The sequence below is a fragment of the Perca fluviatilis genome, chromosome 22, assembly GCF_010015445.1.
Source record: "Perca fluviatilis chromosome 22, GENO_Pfluv_1.0, whole genome shotgun sequence".
Classification (NCBI taxonomy): Eukaryota; Metazoa; Chordata; class Actinopteri; order Perciformes; family Percidae; genus Perca; species Perca fluviatilis.
This window is the reverse complement of record NC_053133.1, coordinates 31,456,562-31,479,061: the sequence shown is the minus strand read 5'-3', so window position 1 is coordinate 31,479,061 and position 22,500 is coordinate 31,456,562. Positions and strand designations below refer to the sequence as shown.

At 45.8% G+C, this 22,500-nt stretch overlaps 2 protein-coding genes across 8 annotated transcripts in view; one reads left to right on the top strand and one right to left on the bottom strand.

Moving 5' to 3' along the window:
- Positions 1–15,450, top strand: part of epb41l3a (erythrocyte membrane protein band 4.1-like 3a) — a 47,730-nt gene extending 32,280 nt beyond the window's left edge. For 3 of the 7 annotated variants that reach the window (XM_039790311.1, XM_039790310.1, XM_039790312.1), the window contains 8 exons: positions 2,897–3,079; positions 4,389–4,772; positions 5,921–6,016; positions 7,180–7,239; positions 8,368–8,412; positions 8,801–8,893; positions 9,117–9,197; positions 15,264–15,450. In XM_039790311.1, the coding sequence (XP_039646245.1) occupies positions 2,897–3,079; positions 4,389–4,772; positions 5,921–6,016; positions 7,180–7,239; positions 8,368–8,412; positions 8,801–8,893; positions 9,117–9,197; positions 15,264–15,269 (948 nt within the window). In that variant the 3' untranslated portion in view covers positions 15,270–15,450. The remainder of the gene's footprint in view (positions 1–2,896; positions 3,080–4,388; positions 4,773–5,920; positions 6,017–7,179; positions 7,240–8,367; positions 8,413–8,800; positions 8,894–9,116; positions 9,198–15,263) is intronic. The other 4 variants (XM_039790313.1, XM_039790316.1, XM_039790314.1 and 1 more) reach the window with 3 other exon arrangements.
- Positions 15,451–18,634: 3,184 nt separating this feature from the next.
- The window catches only part of lama1 (laminin, alpha 1), an 85,427-nt gene continuing 81,561 nt past the window's right edge, over positions 18,635–22,500 (bottom strand). The window contains 4 exon segments of the mRNA XM_039789919.1: positions 18,635–18,879; positions 19,967–20,180; positions 20,595–20,728; positions 21,497–21,650. Coding sequence (XP_039645853.1) covers positions 18,704–18,879; positions 19,967–20,180; positions 20,595–20,728; positions 21,497–21,650 — 678 coding nt within the window. The 3' untranslated portion in view covers positions 18,635–18,703.

Sequence of the window (22,500 nt, the reverse complement as noted above, 5' to 3'; positions counted from 1 at the left end):
TTATCAGTAGCTAATCAATAATCCTTCAATAATAAACTTATATATCTTTTACCATATCACAACCAAAACAAAGCCAAAAGAAAGCAGCATGTGTCATGGACACGTCTGTGGGTATGTGTGTGTGTGTGTGTGTGTGTGTGTGTGTGTGTGTGTGTGTGTGTGTGTGTGTGTGTGTGTGTGTGTGTGTGTGTGTGTGTGTGTGTGTGTGTGTGTGTGTGTGTGTGTGAGAGCGAAGGAGGAGGGGCGGTGTCAAAATGTATGCCTAACACAAAAACCAAACTGGCTACTCCTTTGAGCTGCACAAAACTATTTAGCCTCAAGAGGTCGCGTGGGTGCTGCCGTGCGAGGAAGGGGGCTGAAGAAGCCGAGGGGGGTGTGGAGCAACGCGCAACGCTTAACCTAGTATGCTAGGTCATGTGTTAGCTCTGTACAAGGTGATGCCGACTCCGTGTGAAGCTAGCCTACCGCGTTAGCTCGGAGATAGCCGTGCCTCAGCCTGTGTCGTGTGTGTGTGTGTGTGTGTGTGTGTGTGTGTGTGTGTGTGTGTGTGTGGTGTGTGTGTGTGTGTGTGTGTGTGTGTGTGTGTGTGTGTGTGTGTGTGTGTGTGTGTGTGTGTGTGTGTGTGTGTGTGTGTAAGAGGAGAAAGAGAAGAGGAGTAAAGAAAAGAGGCACTTTGATCTTAATTATCGATAATGACCTAGTTCCCCTCAGCCACTCTGTCCTACAGACTGAGACTTTTGGTTTTGCTGAGGGAAACGTCACTATAACCACTCCAGTAGCTAACAGCTGATTTTCGCGATTCTATCGCAGACAGTAACTAAACTCCATGAAAGGAATGAATTAGCAGGTAGCGATTACAGTTATACCCAGCTACTTAACACCACATAAATCAACGGTATAATTGATCGTTTATACATTCACAGACAGATTAATAATCACATATGGACCAGTACATGATTAAATCAGGTCACATTAATGGCAACAATGGTAGCGAACCCTTTGCTCATTAATAAACACACTACTTATCTCTGCCCAGAAGTCAGCCTTTTTACGGTGTGTTCAGTCCGTTGTTTCTGTCGATAGATTCCCACAGAAATGAAACAGAACGACTCCCGGGCGCTCGTCAGGGCCACGGAGAAACTCCCTCCAAAAAGGCAGTAAGGGGAAGAGTTTGGTCGACTTTGAGAAGAAAAACGTTGTTTCCTTCTCACTGCAGTTATGAAAAACACTGGTGCGTTTTCATAGGATCCTCTGAAATTAAATCCACTTTCTCCAGAAAATAGAAGTTGAGCACAAGCGCTTGCGCGCCTCCTGTCAGCAACGGGAGTAGCAGGTGAAGACGAGGGGTTTCCTAGGGTCAGGTTATTTATAGGTTCAGACCCCCTGCTGTGTTTATGGTCCCGCTGAACCAATAGGAAGACTCGAAACTCTTGAAAGGGTGAAAACTACAGTTGTGTAGTCCTTTGACTTCCTGCCAGTTGTGAGGCGTTTCCCTTCTGGCTGGCACTTTCACATAGAGGTGTGAATTAACCAGGCTTTGAGGTTTACATACAGGCCAAGATTCCTTTGTCGAAGATAGTAGCCCAAACAGATAATATATGTAAAGATAGTGGCCCAAACAGAGAATATATGTAAAGATAGTAGCCCAAACAGAGAATATATACAAGATAGTAGCCCAAACAGATAATATATGTAAAGATAGTGGCCCAAACAGAGAATATATGTAAAGATAGTAGCCCAAACAGAGAATATATACAAGATAGTAGGCCAAACAGAGAATATATATAAAGCTAGTAGCCCAAACAGATAATATATGTAAAGATAGTAGCCCAAACAGAGAATATATACAAGATAGTAGCCCAAACAGAATATATAAAGATAGTAGTCCAAACAGAGAATATATATAAAGATAGTTGCCCAAACAGAGAATATATATAAATATAGTAGCCCTGCAGTTCCATGTCGAAGTGTCCTGAGTTGCAGCCTCGGCCATAGTGTATGAATGTGTGTAAATGGTGAATGGTTCCTGTACATATTTACATATAAAGATAGTAGCCCAAACAGAGAATATATATAAAGATAGTAGCCCAAAGAGATATATATATATAAATAAATAAAATAGTAGTTGGTTTACTACTTTGATACTGAAGAAATGTCTCTTTATCACTCATCCATCCACCCATCTCCACTTATCTCTCCATCCATCCACCCACCCATCTATCTCTCCACCCACCCACCCATCTCTCCATCCACCCACCCATCTATCTCTCCATCCACCCACCCATCCATCCATCCATCCACCCACCTACCTACCTACCTACCTATCTCTCCATCCATCCATCCACCCACCCATCTCTCCATCCACCCACCCACCCACAAATCCATCCACCCATCCATCCATCTTCTGGGCTTTTATACTGATACACTTCCGGGTCACGTTTCAGTTTTTCTTCATTCTTCGTCAAAACGGAAGAATTTGCTAAAATGTTTATTTGCCTGTTATTTAGACACCCAAAGAACCTTAAAGGGCAGGTTAGGTAAGGCAGGTTAGGTAAGGCTGGTTAGGTAAGGCAGGTTAGGTAAGGCTGGTTAGGTAAGGCAGGTTAGGTAAGGCTGGTTAGGTAAGGCTGGTTAGGTAAGGCTGGTTAGGTAAGGCTGGTTAGGTAAGGCAGGTTAGGTAAGGCAGGTTAGGTAAGGCTGGTTAGGTAAGGCTGGTTAGGTAAGGCAGGTTAGGTAAGGCTGGTTAGGTAAGGCTGGTTAGGTAAGGCTGGTTAGGTAAGGCAGGTTAGGTAAGGCTGGTTAGGTAAGGCAGGTTAGGTAAGGCTGGTTTGGTAAGCCTGGTTGTAGGCGCGGTACTGTTTCTCCTGACAGAGCCCTGGTGTGGTTGTGTCTGTAGGAGACGTTGGGGAGTCCAGAGGAGGACCAGAAGCCTCAGAGCTCCATCAGTGCTCTCAGGCGCTCCTTCTTAGAGGATGCCGGAGGCAGCGGAGGCATGACGGAGTGGGACAAACGTCTCGCCTCATCGCCACTACGACGAGTCGACGACTCGCCGATGATCGAACCGCTGGAACCAGACGAGGTGAGACAAAACATTTCTTTAAACCAATCATCGTGGGCGGAGCTAAGCTCAGGAAGGAACTGGTTTTGGTGGAACATTTACACCCTGCAAAAGAAATCTCCTCATCCAATATTAAATTAATTTAACTGTTGACACAATACAGTAATGTGAGGTATTTAAATTAGCTGATACATGGTTAAACCTCATTGGCTCTTACCTGTGGATCTCTGTGTGGACTTCATCCACAGCAATCCCACCAATCAGTCCCAAAACCTCCCAGTTAGAGAGGAAATGATCTAACATATTCTTTATATAACCTCCCAGTTAGAGAGGAAATGATCTAACATATTGTTTATATATCTTCCCAGTTAGAGAGGAAATGATCTAACATATTCTATATAAAACCTCCCAGTTAGAGAGGAAATGATCTAACATATTCTTTATAAAAGCTCCCAGTTAGAGAGGAAATGATCTAACATATTCTTTATATAACCTCCCAGTTAGAGAGGAAATGATCTAAACATATTCTTTATAAAACCTCCCAGTTAGAGAGGAGATGATCTAACATATTCTTTATAAAACCTCCCAGTTAGAGAGGAAATGATCTAACATATTCTTTATTAAACCTCCCAGTTAGAGAGGAAATGATCTAACATATTCTTTATATAACCTCCCAGTTAGAGAGGAAATGATCTAACATATTCTTTATTAAACCTCCCAGTTAGAGAGGAAATTATCTAACATATTCTTTATAAAAGCTCCCAGTTAGAGAGGAAATGATCTAACATATTCTTTATAAAACCTCCCAGTTAGAGAGGAGATGATCTAACATATTCTTTATAAAACCTCCCAGTTAGAGAGGAGATGATCTAACATATTCTTTATAAAACATCCCAGTTAGAGAGGAAATGATCTAACATATTCTTTATTAAACCTCCCAGTTAGAGAGGAAATTATCTAACATATTCTTTATAAAAGCTCCCAGTTAGAGAGGAAATGATCTAACATATTCTTTATAAAAGCTCCCAGTTAGAGAGGAAATGATCTAACATATTCTTTATATAACCTCCCAGTTAGAGAGGAGATGATCTAACATATTCTTTATTAAACCTCCCAGTTAGAGAGGAAAGACCCAGCAGATCTGTCTTGTTGAACCATCCACACATTCTTCATAACTTGATATTTTCGGCATGTTTTTAGCGTGTAGCTCGTAGCTGGAAGGTTGTGGTTGTTTCCCAAAGAGAACGGCAACGGAGCGAGCATCCACAGCTGTCCCGTGATTGGTTAACCCGCCCGTGTGTGTTTGATGTTGCTCACCTGTGCGCTTCAGGAGGGCGGGATCACAAACAGGGCTCCTCCTCAGCCAATCAGAGAGAAGAGCTACACCGTGGGGCGGAGCTACGACACCGCCTCTGGAAAGGTTGTCACCGTGACGACCGCAGACAACCTGCAGGTCCGCGTCATCCCTCTGTCCACCACTGATGATGTCATCACCGGGGGACCGCTGGTCACGATCCAGGAGGTGAAGACGCCAACATCGCCACCCGGTGCCTGGGACGTCAGCGGTGATGTCATCGGTGATGTCATCGGTGATGTCATCGGTGGGGGCGGAGCCTCCGTTCCTCCTAAAGTTGCTCTGGATGAGCTGAGGCTAAGCCCCGCCCCCTCAGCGGGTCACCTGACTGGCAGGAAGTCGCCCGTCTCGCCCAGAGTGGTACGCTGATTGGCTGGTTGGTGGTCGGCATGGAAACGACCCTCTGCAGCAACACGCTAACCCGCACAGCGCTAACAGACAGACACACAGACAGACAGACAGACAGACAGGCAGACAGACAGGCAGACATGCAGACAGACAAGAAGCTGCTTCAAACTGAACACTTCAGCTCCTAAACACTGCAGGAAGACAGAAAACAGAGATTATTCTGATGCTGGGAGACAGACAGACAGGCAGGCAGACAGACAGACAGACAGACAGGCAGGCAGGCAGACAGACAGACAGACAAGAAGCTGCTTCAAACTGAACGCTTCAGCTCCTAACAGACAGGCAGACAGACAGACAGAGGGGCAGGCAGACAGGAAGCTGCTTTAAACTGAACGATTCAGCTCCTAAACACTGCAGGAAGACAGAAAACAAAGATTATTCTGATGCTGGGAGACAGACAGGCAGACAGACAGACAGACAGACAGGCAGACAGACAGGCAGACAGACAGGCAGACAGGCAGTGTCCAAGCAGTTGGCAGTGTGGAGCTGCAGTGTTCAGTTTAAACTCCCAGAAGCCATTTTGTTTCTGCTCCTCCGTTGATCAAAATGGCCAACAGCGAGCAGATCGTATTCCTGTGTTCTTGTTTTCTTCTGTTTGTTTGCTTTATTTACCGAGAGGTCATCAGGCTGCTGGGGAGGGGCTTTCTCCCCACTGCTCCACATTTTCAGATTTTCAGCTGTGATCCTGAATGAAAATCTGCAGAATTTAGCGGACTGATTTCCTGCTCGGGAGGGGATGTGTGAACAGATTAGGTGTGATCCTGCTGATTACTAACCGATGTATGCTTCACGCCACACCTGACCACACCCCGTTTGGCCACGCCCGTTTGGCCACGCCCCCTGCATGGCTGCCAGTTTCTGCTAATGTTTAAACACTTTTATTTCACAACATCACTTTAATTGCTGCAAAAAAATCTGAAATGTGGCTGTGACTCAAAATCTGTAGTTTCCCTGTCTGTCGTTCTAACCTTTCTGTGTGTGTGTGTGTGTCTGTGTGTCTGTATGTGTCTGTGTGTGTGTGTCTGTCTGTGTGTGTCTGTCTGTGTGTCTGTCTGTGTGTCTGTGTGTGTCTGTGTGTGTGTGTGTGTGTGTGTGTGCAGCCTAAACCCACGTTTGATGAAATGTCTCCCGAGCTGACTGCTCTGCTGAACTCGGCCAGAGAACAACAAACCTTCAGAGAACACAATCTGCTGAAGGTAGCTGTCCGTTTCTGTTTTAAAGGCTCCGCAGCTTTAAAGCCACACATTATAAATAAAAATAACAGATGAACCTTCTGGGTCTGAGAGGTGAAGCTGAAACTCCTTAAAACTGCATTATATCTAACTACCGGCAGGGGGAGACTCCTTAAACCTGTATTATATCTGAATTCCTGCAGGGGGAGACACCTTAAAGCTGTATTCACTCTAACATCCAGCAGGTGGAGACTCCTTAAACTTGTATTATATCTGAATTCCTGCAGGGGGAGACTCCTTAAACCTGTATTATATCTGACTACCAGCAGGGGGAGACACCTTAAAGCTGCATTATATCTGAATTCCTGCAGGGGGAGACTCCTTAAACCTGCATTATATCTGAATTCCTGCAGGGGGAGACTCCTTAAACCTGTATTATATCTGACTACCAGCAGGGGGAGACACCTTAAAGCTGCATTATATCTGAATTCCTGCAGGGGAGACTCCTTAAACCTGCATTATATCTGAATTCCTGCAGGGGGAGACTCCTTAAACCTGTATTATATCTGACTACCAGCAGGGGGAGACACCTTAAAGCTGCATTATATCTGAATTCCTGCAGGGGGAGACTCCTTAAAGCTGCATTATATCTGAATTCCTGCAGGGGGAGACTCCTTAAAGCTGTATTCTCTCTAACTACTTACTACTTACCAGAAGACACATTTAGTTTCTAAAGAAGTTGGAGGCAGCAAAAACCACCACCGCCGGCAAAACTATCAATGATGACGCAGTGATTAGTGACGATTCTCTCCGACCAATCAGGAGTCTGCAGGATTTCACGTCACCTTTTGGTATCGCCTCAGCTTGCTGGGAACCTCCACGAAGATGAGACTAAATAAAGGACCTGTTGGCAGGTACCAGGGACTTTTTATCAGAACGGAAACCCAAAAAAGGCGAGCTGAGGCGAGCTGGGACCATGTGATGACATCAGAGAAAGTGAGCCGACTTCATGAGTTTATGGTCCCAATCGACCGAATCAGTTCAACAGCACGATTAGGTTTTTACGTGACAGTTAAGTCTTATTTTTACAGTCTACGATCCGTTCCTGGGAGTCACTGATTGGTTGCTGAGCTGTAGCCCCGCCCCCTCACACAACTGATTTGTATTCTTTCCACTTCCTGTTTCAGACGTCGGAGACGGAGACGCTGTTCCTGTTGACGGAGCCGTGTGACCCCGGCCAGCCTCAGGTAGCGCCGCCCGCTAACCCCCCCCACCAGGGCTTCCTGCACTGTATGCTAAAAGCAGCCAGCATAGTGATGATAATAGAGCAGCGAAGCGATAGCGATGATGATAACGATAACCGGAAGTGATAATGCTAGCGATAATGCGGTGCTAGCGATAATGCTTCAGCGATGTAGCGTATGGCGCTGTTAGAAGACCGTGGAGGCCGCTGTCAGACAGGCTAACGATGCTAATGCTAACTCTGCAGTTAGCCGCGGTGAGGCTAATAGCTGCACCCGGAGCCGCTCTGTTCTGGGATTTCATGACGACCAGAGCTCCAGCGATTCCGAGGAGGACGAGGGGGGGTGGAGCTTCGGGGAGAACTCCCCCCCCCCTTCTCTGCCCCGCCCTGCCTCCCAGCGCTCAGCCAATCAGACGCAGCCATCCAACCACAGCGATGACGAGTCAGAACCTCTGCGGGAGGTAACATCGCCCCAAACTGCCCCAAACTGCCCCAAATCCTCCGGAGAAACTGTCCCTAACCTGCCCTAAACCCCAGGAGAAACTGCCCCTAACCTGCCCTAAACCCCAGGAGAAACTGCCCCTAACCCACCAGAGAAACTGCCTCTAACCTTCCCCAGTTAAACTCCAGCCCATAGACTTTATATAAAGATGTATTTATGGTCACTTGCCAGAACTTCTTCTGTTATTTAACGGATTCATTTCTTAGTGTTGCCTAGCAATGGATTCCATGTTAAACAAAAAGAGAAATATTTGAGGAAAACAGGTAATTTAGTCGTGAATAAACAGATTTGTTTGCTCTCAACGCCGCTGGCCTGCCAGCGTGTTCGATCTGCGGTGAGAAATTGGCGAAAAAAAACAAAACAAAAAGCAATATATTTAAGAACTGTATCAAATCCCCCAAAATGGACGACTAAAATTAGGTTTGCGGCTCCAGACATTTATTTTGTTTTTTTAGCCAGAAATGTCTCTGATAGAGTAATGGTTACAGACCATAGTATGATGTAATGGTTACAGACACAGACCATGGTATGATGTAATGGTTACAGACCATGGTATGATGTAAGAATCACAACCAATCAGGAAGTAGCTCTGAGTTGATAAATGTGTAAAGGTCTCTCTGTTTCCATTAGGAGGTTCCAGTGATGAGGAAGACTCTCACATACGAAGCTCCAGGGGTAAGTCATTTATATACATACACATATACTTTATATATATATATATATATATATATACACACATACATACACATACACACACACACAGTATATATATATATACATACACTGTATATTATATTTAACATATATGAGAATATAGAGAAAACATAATGAATGATGGAGTTCAGTCAACACAGAGGAGTCATTACAGATGGAAGTACAAATATTACTTTGATGAACTTTCACTGAAGTACTTTTTACTAACAGACAGATGTGTGTGTTATAGAGTAGTAATAACAGATGTGTGTGTTATAGAGTAGTAATAACAGATGTGTGTGTTATAGAGTATTAATAACAGACATATGTGTGTGTTATAGAGTAGTAATAACAGATGTGTGTGTTCCAGGCGGACTCTGATCCTCCAGCAGGTTTGCTGCTCAGTTCTCAGATCTTCACCGCAGAAACCTCCAACACCACGACCACCACCCACATCACCAAGGTAACATGCTAACAGGCTCTCTCTCTCTCTCTCTCTCTCTCTCTCTCTCTCTCTCTCTCTCTCTCTGGTTCCCCATTTCACGCGGTTTATATATGATCATTGTACCTTATGAAATTCTGTTCAATGATACATTGATGACGTGTAAAATAAAACGTGTAATCTAATCTTTTAATAAAGTACAAATAATCTCTCTCTCTCTCTCTCCCTCTCTCTCTCTCTCCAGACAGTGAAAGGAGGAATTTCAGAAACCAGAATCGAGAAAAGAATCGTGATTTCTGGAGACACAGAAATTGACCATGACCAGGTGACTAGTGGTTAACTTCATTATTAACAACCATAGTAGACCACACAGTCCTACAGACGTCCAATCAGACACACCCACACAGCCCTGCAGACGTCCAGACACACCCACACAGTCATGCAGACGTCCAATCAGACACAGTCTTACAGACGTCCAATCAGACACAGCCCTGCAGATGTCCAATCAGACACAGCCACACACTCCTGCAGACGTCATATCAGACACAGCCCTGCAGACGTCCAATCAGACACAGCCACACAGTCCAGCAGAAATCCAATCAGAGAGGTTACCTGAAACATCTGAGATGGTTCAGAGACTTTAAACAGCAGGAGGATGAAACCAATCCGACGTAATGAGACTGAATGAATAACCCAACAACGTTTTAGTTTTACAACGTCCTCCCTTTAAAATGCAGAAATATAAACCAGGAAGAGTCAAACTCACCAGCTGTAGTGATTGGGTGATGCAGCCTTTATGTTTCTCCGTCCGCACAGACGTCAGAATAACGAAATCTTTATTAATGCTCGGCCCTAAACAGATTGATGCTTCCAATAGACATTAAGGAAGAACCCAAGGCTCATCTTTAAGAAACATTATTTAAAATTCCTTTAATACATCTGCCACATTCTCAATAGAATAAGATTAAAAACAACGGCGTTGGTCTGGAAGTTACAGGCGCAGGAGGGCTGAAACATCAACAGGTGTGAGTCATCAACAGGTGTGAGTCATCAACAGGTGTGAGTCATCAACAGGTGCAGACATTCAGCAATCAGGGTCAACCTCTCTACAGCCGGGTTCACTCAGTCTATCGCTGTATATCCCTCTGTACCTTCTGATGATCTTCTGTCGGTCCAGGATTCATCATTAAACATCTTAATGTGTTTCCTCTGTGTTAGGCTGCAGGCTCCAATCTCTCAAAGCTCCCTCCACAAGCAATGGACCTTTTTCCCAGCAGACATGTTGACTTGTCATAGTAGGAAAAGCACAGCTGAAAATGATAACCTTAACTATGGCTTAATTCCATCAAGTGTCCCAGTAAGCTATTTCAGTGAGTCAGCATGCCCAACACCAGGACCTCTCCTAAATGGAATGCAGCCATCATTAATGGTTTAATACCAGGACCTCTCCTAAATAGAATGCAGCCATCAGTAATGGTTTAATACCAGGACCTCTCCTAAATGGAATGCAGCCATCAGTAATGGTTTAATACCAGGGTCTATCCTAAGTGGAATGCAGCCATCAGTAATGGTTTAATACCAGGACCTCTCCTAAGTGGAATACAGCCATCAGTAATGGTTTAATACCAGGACCCTCTCTAAGTGGAATGCAGCCATCAGTAATGGTTTAATACCAGGGCCTCTATCCTAAGTGGAATGCAGCCATCAGTAATGGTTTAATACCAGGATCCTCTCTAAGTCCCTAGGAATGCGGCAATACGTAACGGTTTGAATACACCTGTGCTTTTCCTACTATGACATGTCAACATGTCTGCTGTGGAAAAGGTCTATTCCCACCCCCTCGGTTGCCACAGACCACGCCCCTTACATAAGATCACTCCCATTATTACAGACCACGCCTCCCCACACCTGTAGAACAGATCAGCTGACCTGGGGCACTTTCAATCTCAAAACAGTGTGCAGTGCAGTTTTCAGGTTGAACGACATGTTTCCTTTGAACGGTGTGCAACAGGCTTTGAGTTTTCTCTGGTTTGGCGTTTGGTGTTTGGTGTTTGGCGTTATCTGTATGTATCCACTGCTCCAAATGCTGATGATGGGTTAAAATGCAGAATTTAGTTTCACTACATAAAGTCAGCGATGTTACCCAATCAGCAGGACCGCCATCTAGTCCACTACTCGGGAATCAGAATTGAACTGACTTAGGAAGCCTGTGTCAATACCTAACGCTACCCTAAAGGTTTTTATGGCGCTTTGTGCGCTTTTACATCCAAGATAAACTGGAAAGCTGCTGGATAACCTGACTGATATCGAATCAGAAATGTGATCAAATTGGCAACCCCCCGCACTGTGTTAAAGGCTCTGACTCTATCCCCACCCCTGCCTCTAACCCCACCCCTCTGGGTGTCTGTGTTAAAGGCTCTGACTCTATCCCCACCCCTCTGGGTGTCTCTTACCCCTTTTCCACCAAGGCAGAGCTGGTGCTGGTTCGGAGCCAGAGCCTATTAAACAACACGCAATTAAACAACAACAGCAGCAGTCAGAGGAGGAAACGAGCTGCTTTCTTGCACTATAAAGATGAGCCGCGCGAACACGTTGGAGCTGCCGAATTTGGATGCCGATGTAGGTCTGCAAAGCCATGAACATCAATAGCAAAGCAATGTCCGCCATTGTTGATGGTGTGTTTGTGTTTGGAGCCGCCGCGCTAACGTTGCTGGGAAAGATGAGACGTATACAGTGACGTAAGACCTGGCTCTGTGCCGGCTCTTTAGTCTGTGGGAAAGCAAACCGATTCTTAGGAGGCTCGTCAGTCAAACCAACTCCGAACTGGCACTAGCTCTAGCTCTGAACCATGCACCTGGTTCTTGTTGGTGGAAAGGGGTATGTGTTGAAGACTCTGGCTCTAGCCCCACCCCTCTGGGTGTCTGTGTTAAAGGCTCTGGCTCCAACCCCACCCCTCTGGGTGTCTGTTAAAGGCTCTGGCTCTAACCCCACCCCTCTGGGTGTCTGTGTTAAAGGCTCTGGCTCTAACCCCCCCCCCCCAGGATCTAACCCCACCCCTCTGGGTGTCTGTGTTAAAGGCTTTGGCTGTAACACCACCCCCCCCACACCCTGGCTCTAACCCCACCCCTCTGGGTGTCTGTGTTAAAGGCTCTGGCTCTAACCCCCGGCTCTAACCCCACCCCTCTGGGTGTCTGTGTTAAAGGCTTTGGCGTAGCACACCACCCCCACCCTGGCTCTAACCCCACCCCTCTGGGTGTCTTGTTAAAGGCTCTGGCAGCGGCGCTCAGCGAGGCGCGGCGGCAGCATCCGGAGCTGTCGGTCACACGAGTCGTCGTCCATAAAGAAACAGAAGTGTCTCCTGATCATGTGATCGATTAGTGACATCACAGGTAACAGGCGGAGTCCCGTGCTGCATGCTGATTGGCTGATCGGCTGGCTGGTGCATGGCGGAGTTCATGACGTCGTGTTTGCATGTTTCACACCAACGTTCGTGTTCAGGAACCTGAAGTTCAACAACAGAAGTTACTTAAAATCTAAACTTATCTCAGGCTGCATCTCCACAGCTACGATTGGCTTATAAAGGAATATCTTCTGTTCGTTTCCCCCTCTCATTCCCCCTGCTCTGGTGTTCCCCCCTCTCATTCCCCTGCGTCCCCTCTCGCCCCTGCCTGGCGTTTCCCCTCTCATTCCCTCTGCTCTGGTGTTTCCCCTCTCATTCCCCTGCTCATGTCCCCCTCTCATTCCCCCTGCTCTGGTGTCTCCCCTCTCATTCCCCTGCTCTGGTGTTTCCCCTCTCATTCCCCCTGCTCTGGTTGTTTCCCCCCTCTTTTCCCCCTGCTCTGGTGTTTCCCCTCTCATTCCCCTGCTCGCGTGTTTCCCTTTACCCCCTGCTCTGGTGTTTCCCCTCTCATTCCCCCTGCTCTGGTGTTTCCCCCTCTCATTCCCCCTGCTCTGGTGTTTCCCCTCTCATTCCCCCTGCTCTGGTGTTAATAGTGGCATTAGTTTAAACAGAGATCAGTTCTTCTTCTACTGCAGATAAAAGCTCTCTGTGAACCGAGATCACTTTGGGCTCAAAACTAAAAACCTTAAAACCCAAAATGTAGCACTGCAGATGGAGCCTGAAATAATATGATTTAATACTTTCACCCACGAAACACGTTTGTTCCATAGCTGTATCCCTTCTAACCATCGGGGACGAAATGTTTGGGAGGAACCCCAGCAGACAGAGAGGATTCTGGGTAAATGTTTGGGAGGAACCCCAGCAGACAGAGAGGATTCTGGGTAAATGTTTGGGAGGAACCCCAGCAGACAGAGAGGATTCTGGGTAAATGTTTGGGAGGAACCCCAGCAGACAGAGAGGATTATGGGTATTTATTTACCATGAATTTGACTAAATAATCGGCTTAAAGATTGGTGTGAGAGCCTTTTTTGGGGGCATTTTTAGGCCTTTATTTCCACAGGACAGCTGAAGACATGAAAGCGGAGGGGGCTGCAGGTTGGAGTTGAACCCGCGGCCGCTGCGTCGAGGACTAAACCTCTATATACGTGCGCCTGCTCTACCAACTGAGCTAACCCGGCACAGGTGTGAGAGCCTTTTGATTACTCACTGAACATTAAGACCATTAATGCTATGCTAACATGCTATGCTAACATGTAGCATGATTCACCACTCCCTGCTGTCTGCCTGTATGCATTAAAGGTTGCTGTGTTATGCTAATTGGCATGAAATTCACCTGGCTAGCTTAGCTTAGCTTCTCCCTGAGAACAAAATGGAGTCGAGACAGTTCATCTTTGTTTTTGCCGGTACAAACTAATGCAAAAAGTGTCAAAGTTACTTTGTGTTGTCTCTGCTGTCGATTTGGTTAATGTAATTATAATGTAACCATAGAGACGTCCGTTAATGTAATTATAATGTAACCATAGAGACGTCTGTTAATGTATTTATAATGTAACCATAGAGACGTCTGTTAATGTAATTATAATGTAACCATAGAGATGTCTGTTAATGTAATTATAATGTAACCATAGAGACGTCTGTTAATGTAATTATAATGTAACCATAGAGATGTCTGTTAATGTAATTATAATGTAACCATAGAGATGTCCGTTAATGTAATTATAATGTAACCATAGAGATGTCTGTTAATGTAATTATAATGTAACCATAGAGATGTCCGTTAATGTAATTATAATGTAACCATAGAGACGTCTGTTAATGTAATTATAATGTAACCATAGAGACGTCTGTTAATGTAATTATAATGTAACCATAGAGATGTCTGTTAATGTAATTATAATGTAACCATAGAGATGTCCGTTAATGTAATTATAATGTAACCATAGAGATGTCTGTTAATGTAATTATAATGTAACCATAGAGATGTCCGTTAATGTAATTATAATGTAACCATAGAGACGTCCGTTAATGTAATTATAATGTAACCATAGAGACGTGGAGGCATCCTAACGGACGACTACGTTGCACGGTAACATATGCGGAGCGGCACGGTAATGAATGAAACCGACAGAGAGCAGCGTAGCGATGCTGAGATTTACTCTACAAGCATAGCAGTCTTTTATTTAAAGTTTTTACACAAGGTGTGTCAGGCTCTTTCACACAGAAATGGATCATAAAGTGTCTTTAATATTATTATTATTATTATTATTATATTATTATTGAAATCTGTACGGTCCATATGTGTTTGTGTAATGTGGTGAATGTGAAAATGAACTGCTACCTCCTCTGTCAGCTCTAGCCACTGAACAGAAATCAGCAGAGAAATCAGACCAATCACAACAGCTGGTCAGTCTGACATCATACTGCCTGAGCTCATTACTATTCATGAGCTCGCCCAGTTGGGCTGGGTAAAGGATTCTGACAGCCAGGCTAGCTGTTAGCCAATCAGATTCAAACAGCTTAGCTTGTTGAATATTAATGAGAACTGGCAGAAATCAGGTTGAGTCTTCCTGCAGGCTTTCTATACCACGCTAGAATGGCTTGAAACAAGGTAGCCAAGTTACAGAGTCCATGATAGACCTTCAGACATTACCACAAAGTCATGAAATACATGTGGCAGGGCACCTTTAAACTACCTATCAACAGGAAACGACTGAATCTCTGTCAGTGAGCTCCGAAAATTGAAGAGACAACAATTCCAGTGTCTCGCCAGCGACTCACACAAGCCTACGCTGTGTGGCGCTGCAAAGATACGTTCAGCGGCACATACGCTCCGCTAACGGTCGCTAACGGTCAGCATACGTTACTCGTTCAATGTAGCTAACGCATAACACCATCTCATAAATAACAGGATGAAACATTTAGACATTCAGCCGTGGTTCTCTAAATATTTCACAGAGTGCACAAACCCTCTGTCTTCTGTCTCTCTTTCAGGACTAAACCCAGAAGAACCTGCTGCATTCTGGGAGTTGTAGTCCAGACTAATCAGCCAACTGTTGGCAGTGTTTTCAGCAACACCCAGTGGACAATAAAGGAACTGAAGATCTACACACACACACACACACACATACACACAGATACACACACGCACATATACACACACACAGATACACACACCCACACATATATACACACACACACACAGATACACACACATACACACACACACATAGATACACACACACACACAGACACAAAGACAGACAGACTCACACACACACAAAGACAGACACACACACACACACACACAAAGACACACACTGTCTGACCGGGGGCGGGGCTTCAGAGCTCTTAGCATTAGTTTGATAGATTAGATAGTTGAAAGCTTCATGACACCATTTTCAGTCACATTTAAAATGACAAACTACACACAGACAGACAGACAGACAGGCAGACACAGACAGACAGACACAGAGACAGACAGAGACTGACATACACAGAGACAGACAGACATACAGACAGACACACGTCTGTTGAAGCTGGCAAAGCCGACACGTGTATCAGGTGTGATCCAGGATCTACCAAACTTCACCTGCTGCTTTTACTTCCTACTTAAACAAGCCCTGCCCCCACACACACACCTGACATCTGATTGGTTGGCTCAGGTATATTTAACCCTGATTATGGGACAGAGAGACAGCAGCTTTATGAAACATTCAGTAAACAGTTTGCATCGTCTGGCTTTCCTATGTATTATTTATACCTTAATGTTTGGTCTGTTGTTCAGTGGCACCATCTGTCACAGCTTTAATTAATCAGATCATTTCGGCTTTGTTTCAGAGACATTAAGAACCAGTTCATTATTTGTTGAATTCTTGATTTAAGACATTTGAAAGTTCATCAGTTTCTGCCAGTTTTATCATCAGCGTACATGCAGACTTCTGCCTGTTTTTAGGGTCAATGGTAATTCATTTCCAAACACAGCACATAACAACGGGCCTAGACAGCTTCCCTGAGGAACTCCACAGCTGATTGGCTGATGGGTTTTACATCAGAGACACTTACAGTGAAGAACACTTTCTGTTTCCTGTTGGTGATGCAAACTGTTTCCTGTTGTACACTTCACCGGACTGATGCAAACGGTCTCCTGTCTGAAATGTAAAATAGCATGAATGCTAGCACTGTAACCGCTCACTGTATAGCAGCTAAAACTCTATATTTACCCACAATGCAATAGTAATGTGCCATTCTTTCACCTCGCCATGGAAACCTTTATGAATTATTTTATTCACCTGTCGATGTGTAATTATTTTTGTGTCTTATGTCTGTATTTATTTATTTATTGTTGTGTGAATGTAATCCCAAATTGACCATGCCCCTGATAGCCACGTCCCTGGTGGCCACGCCCCTGGTGACCACGCCCCTGGTGGCCACGTCCCTTTCAGCCACGCACCTGTCAGCCACGTCCCTGATAGCCACACACCTGGTGGCAACGCCCCTGGTGGCCACGCCCCTGATAGCCACGCCCCTGTCAGCCACGCCCCTGGTGACCACGCCCCTGATAGCCACGCCCCTGGTGCCATGTTCACAGAATGTGTTTTTGAAGTTTTCCTGCTGGAAGTTAGAGAGAAGGCAGCTTTAAGGAGCTTCAGCTTTGGCTTCACTTCTCAGACCAAGACACTTCGTCAGTTACTTAAAAAAGGTTTCTCAAAGTCGAGGATCCTTCCTCAACAGCACAGGTCCTTCCTCGGCAGGACTGGTCCTCCAGAGGTAGGACAGGTCCTCCAGAGATAGGACGGGTCCTCAAGAGGCAGGACTGGTCCTTCCTTGGCAAGACGGGTCCTCCAGGGGCAGGACTGGTCCTCCACAGGTAGGACTGGTCCTCCAGAGGCAGGACTGGTCCTCCAGAGGCAGGACTGGTCCTCCACAGGTAGGACTGGTCCTCCACAGGTAGGACTGGTCCTCCAGAGGCAGGACTGGTCCTCCACAGGTAGGACGGGTCCTCCACAGATACGACGGGTCCTTCCTCGGCAGGACGGGTCCTCCTAAGGCAGGACGGGTCCTCCAGAGGCAGGACTGGTCCTCCAGAGGCAGGACTGGTCCTCCAGAGGCAGAACGGGTCCTCCAGAGGCATGACTGATCCTCCAGAGGCAGGACTGGTCCTCCACTGGTCCCTGACTTTGGGGTCCAGCTGCTGAAGGATCTCTGACTTTGGGGATCAACCTCAGAAAGATCCCTGACTTTTGGGGTCAGCAGCTGAAGGATCCCTGACTTTGGGGTCCAGCAGCTGAAGGATCCCTGACTTTGGGGACCAGCAGCTAAAGGATCCCTGACTTTGGGGATCAGCAGCTGAAGGATCCCTGACTTTGGGGGTCAGTCTCTGAAGGATCCCTGACTTTGGGGCCCAGCAGCTGAAGGATCCCTGACTTTGGGGATCAGCAGCTGAAAGATCCCTGACTTTAGGGTCCAGCCTCTGAAGGATCCCTGACTTTGGGGTCCAGCAGCTAAAGGATCCCTGACTTTGGAGATCAGCAGCTGAAGGATCCCTGACTTTGGGGGTCAGTCTCTGAAGGATCCCTGACTTTGGGGTCCAGCAGCTAAAGGATCCCTGACTTTGGGGATCAGCAGCTGAAGGATGCCTGACTTTGGGGATCAGCAGCTGAAGGATCCCTGACTTTGGGGATCAGCAGTTGAAGGATGCCTGACTTTGGGGATCAGCAGCTAAAGGATCCCTGACTTTGGGGATCAGCAGCTGAAGGATGCCTGACTTTGGGGATCAGCAGCTAAAGGATCCCTGACTTTGGGGATCAGCAGCTGAAGGATGCCTGACTTTGGGGATCAGCAGCTGAAGGATCCCTGACTTTGGGGGTCAATCTCTGATGGATCCCTGACTTTGGGGTCCAGCAGCTAAAGGATCCCTGACTTTGGGGGTCAATCTCTGATGGATCCCTGACTTTGGGGTCCAGCAGCTAAAGGATCCCTGACTTTGGGGATCAGCAGCTGAAGGATCCCTGACTTTGGGGTCCAGCAGCTGAAGGATCCCTGACTTTGAGAAACCGCTTGTGTCTCCCTCTGGTGTCATGTTTTATTTCCTTCATGATGAATAAAATGTACTGAATGCAACTTTAATCACTAAACTAAAATAAAATGATTAATGAATGACTCGTCTTTCTGTCATGATGTGTCTGGTAAAATTATCTTGAAATATTTTAACTTCATTTCTTAAAATATTCTGACTTTTTTCTCCAAATATTCACTTCTTTTGTAAACATTCCCACTTTTTTGGACACACTGCTCAGACGTTATCCTAAAAAATTACCACTTTTGATTTGTTGTATCGATATGAATGAAAAAGTGAATCAAAGTCTTTTCAGATGAGCTTTAATGATTTGTGTAGAAACACACTACAGACTCTCATCAAACTGTTGGACCAATCAGAGGCCGGCTGGCCGTTGCCTGGAAACAGGACATGAGTTGGGAGTGATGCCCGACAGGAAGTGGGCGGAGCTTAGGTCCAGAGCGACAGACAGGTGAGACTTAACGAGCTGCAGGTTCCTCAGACATCCTCTGAACCTCGAGATGGTAGACAGGCAGTTCTGTCTCACCCCCACTGCAGAGAGACAGGTAGGGAGACAGGTCAGAGAGACAGACAGGTAGGGAGGAAGAGAGACAGGTCAGAGAGACAGAAAGGTAGGGAGACAGGTCGGTAGGGAGGGAGACAGGAAAGGAGAAAGAGTAGGCAGATGGGGAGGGAGTCAGTCAAAGAGACAGACAGGCGGGCAGGGAGACAGGTAGGGAGACAGACAGGTCAGAGAGCCAGGGTAGGGAGACAGAGAGGGAGGGAGACAGGTCAGAGAGACAGGGAGGGAGACAGACAGGTCAGAGAGACAGGGTAGGGAGACAGAGAGGGAGGGAGACAGGTCAGAGAGACAGGGAGGGAGACAGACAGGTCAGAGAGACAGGGTAGGGAGACAGAGAGGGAGGGAGACAGGTCAGAGAGACAGGGAGGGAGACAGACATGTCAGAGAGACAGGGTAGGGAGACAGAGAGGGAGGGAGACAGGTCAGAGAGACAGGGAGGGAGACAGGTCAGAGAGACAGGGTGAGACAGACAGGTCAGAGAGACAGGGTAGGGAGACAGAGAGGGAGGGAGACAGGTCAGAGAGACAGGGAGGGAGACAGACAGGTCAGAGAGACAGGGTGGGAGAGAGACAGGCTAGGGAGACAGAGAGGGAGGGAGACAGGTCAGAGAGACAGGGAGGGAGACAGACATGTCAGAGAGACAGGGTAGGGAGACAGAGAGGGAGGGAGACAGGTCAGAGAGACAGGGAGGGAGACAGGTCAGAGAGACAGGGTGTGAGACAGACAGGTCAGAGAGACAGGGTAGGGAGACAGAGAGGGAGGGAGACAGGTCAGAAAGACAGGGAGGGAGACAGACAGGTCAGATAGACAGAGTGGGAGACAGACAGGTCAGAGAGACAGGGAAGGGAGACAGGGTAGGGAGACAGAGAGGGAGGGAGACAGGTCAGAGAGACAGGGTGGGAGACAGACAAGTCAGAGAGACAGGGTAGGGAGACAGACAGGTCAGAGAGACAGGGTAGGGAGATAGACAGGTCAGAGAGACAGGGTAGGGAGATAGACAAGTCAGAGAGACAGGGTAGGGAGACAGGTTGATATAATGTTTTGGTGGTGTCTCACCTGGAAAGCCCCCCAGGTAGACGGGGTTGTTGGTCTCGGCAGAGGTGGATTGTGGGTAAGGGTTTGGGGTGGAGAAGCTCCGCCCATCAATGCTCAGGCTCAGGCTGTGTTTGGTCTTCCTGGCCAGGAGGCGGTGCCAGCGCGCATCACACAGCAACGGACCAATGGAACGCACCGATACTCGGCCAGCGCCGTTATTCACGTTAAACACCACCTGACACACGCACACACTCACACACACACACACACACACACACACACAGACAAACACACACACACACACAGACAAACACACACACACACAGACAAACACACACACACACACACACAGACAGACACACACACACACACACGCATACACACACACACACATACAGACAAACACACATACACACACACACAGACACACACACACACACACAGACAAACACACACACACTTCATCAACATCAAACATCCAGAGGAAACTGCCAGTTTTTTCTCTCTAAAATAAACTTCTGACATCTTTAACTTCTCTGTCTCACCTGTCTGTCTCTCTCACCTGTCTGTCTCTCTCACCTGTCTGTTTTGACATATTTAACTTCTCTGTCTCACCTGTCTGTCTCTCTCACCTGTCTGTCTGTCTCACCTGTCCGTTGATCATCTCCAGTCCGATGGCGTCCACCTTGGCGCTGCTGATTCCCAGAAACACTCCGTCTGATTGGCTCGTTCGAAACTCCAGAGACACTGACACGTCAGAGCCGACCTTGTAACCATCACGCACTGAAAACACACACACAGAGACACACACACACACAGACACACACACACACACACACAGACACACACACACACACACAGAGACACACACACACACACACAGACACACACACACACACAGAGACACACACACACACACACACACACACACACACACAGAGACACACACACACACACACACACACACACACAGAGACACACACACACAGAGACACACACACACACACACAGAGACACACACACACACACACACACACAGAGACACACACACACACACACAGTGACAGACACACACACACACACAGACACACACACACAGTTTAACCCTCTGATCACATGTAATCAGATTACAGCAGCAGATATTTGCTGTGTGTTGGACTCACTGAGATCACATGTAATCAGATTACTTACTGAGGTCACATGTAATCAGATTACTTACTGAGATCACATGTAATCAGATTACTCACTGAGGTCACATGTAATCAGATTACTTACTGAGGTCACATGTAATCAGATTACTTACTGAGATCACATGTAATCAGATTACTTACTGAGATCACATGTAATCAGATTACTTACTGAGGTCACATGTAATCAGATTACTTACTGAGATCACATGTAATCAGATTACTCACTGAGATCACATGTAATCAGATTACTCACTGAGGTCACATGTAATCAGATTACTCACTGAGGTCACATGTAATCAGAATACTTACTGAGATCATAGGTAGATTACTTACTGAGGTCACATGTAATCAGATTACTTACTGAGAGTGGCGTATCCGCTGCCATTGAAGTAACTTCCTGTCTGGTCGGTGGTGAAACAGGAAGTGACATCATGCTGCGAGGCGGGCTTGGACAGATCCAACATGGCGCCGTTGAGACTGACGGAGCGAACACATCCTGATATACTGCTGCTGGCCTGAGTATACACATACATATCCACATTATATATACATATATATATATACACTGCTGCTGGCCTGAGTACACACATACATATACACATTATATATACATATATATATATATATACACTGCTGCTGGCCTGAGTACACACATACATATACACATTATATATACATATATATATATATATACACTGCTGCTGGCCTGAGTATACACATACATATCCACATTATATATACATATATATATATACACTGCTGCTGGCCTGAGTACACACATACATATACACATTATATATACATATATATATATATACACTGCTGCTGGCCTGAGTAAATATATACACTTTTATACATATATATTTATATAACTGCTGCTGGCCTGAGTACACATTATAACATTTTTATTTATTTTTACTGCTGCTGCTGGCACATACATATATATACATATACACATTATATATACATATATATACACACATCCTGGGAGAATGCTGCTGGCCTGAGAATATACATATGCACATTATATATATATATATCATACATACACACACACACACACACACACACACACACACACACACACACACATATATATATATATATATATATATATATATATATATATATATATATAATATATATATATATATATATATATAACATATACTGCTGCTGGCCTGAGATATATAAATACATATACACATTATATATACATATATATATATATACTGCTGCTGGCTTGAGATATATATACATATACACAGTATATGTATATATACACAGAGTATATATATATATATATATATATATATATATATATATATATATATATATATATACTGCTGCTGGCTTGAGATATAT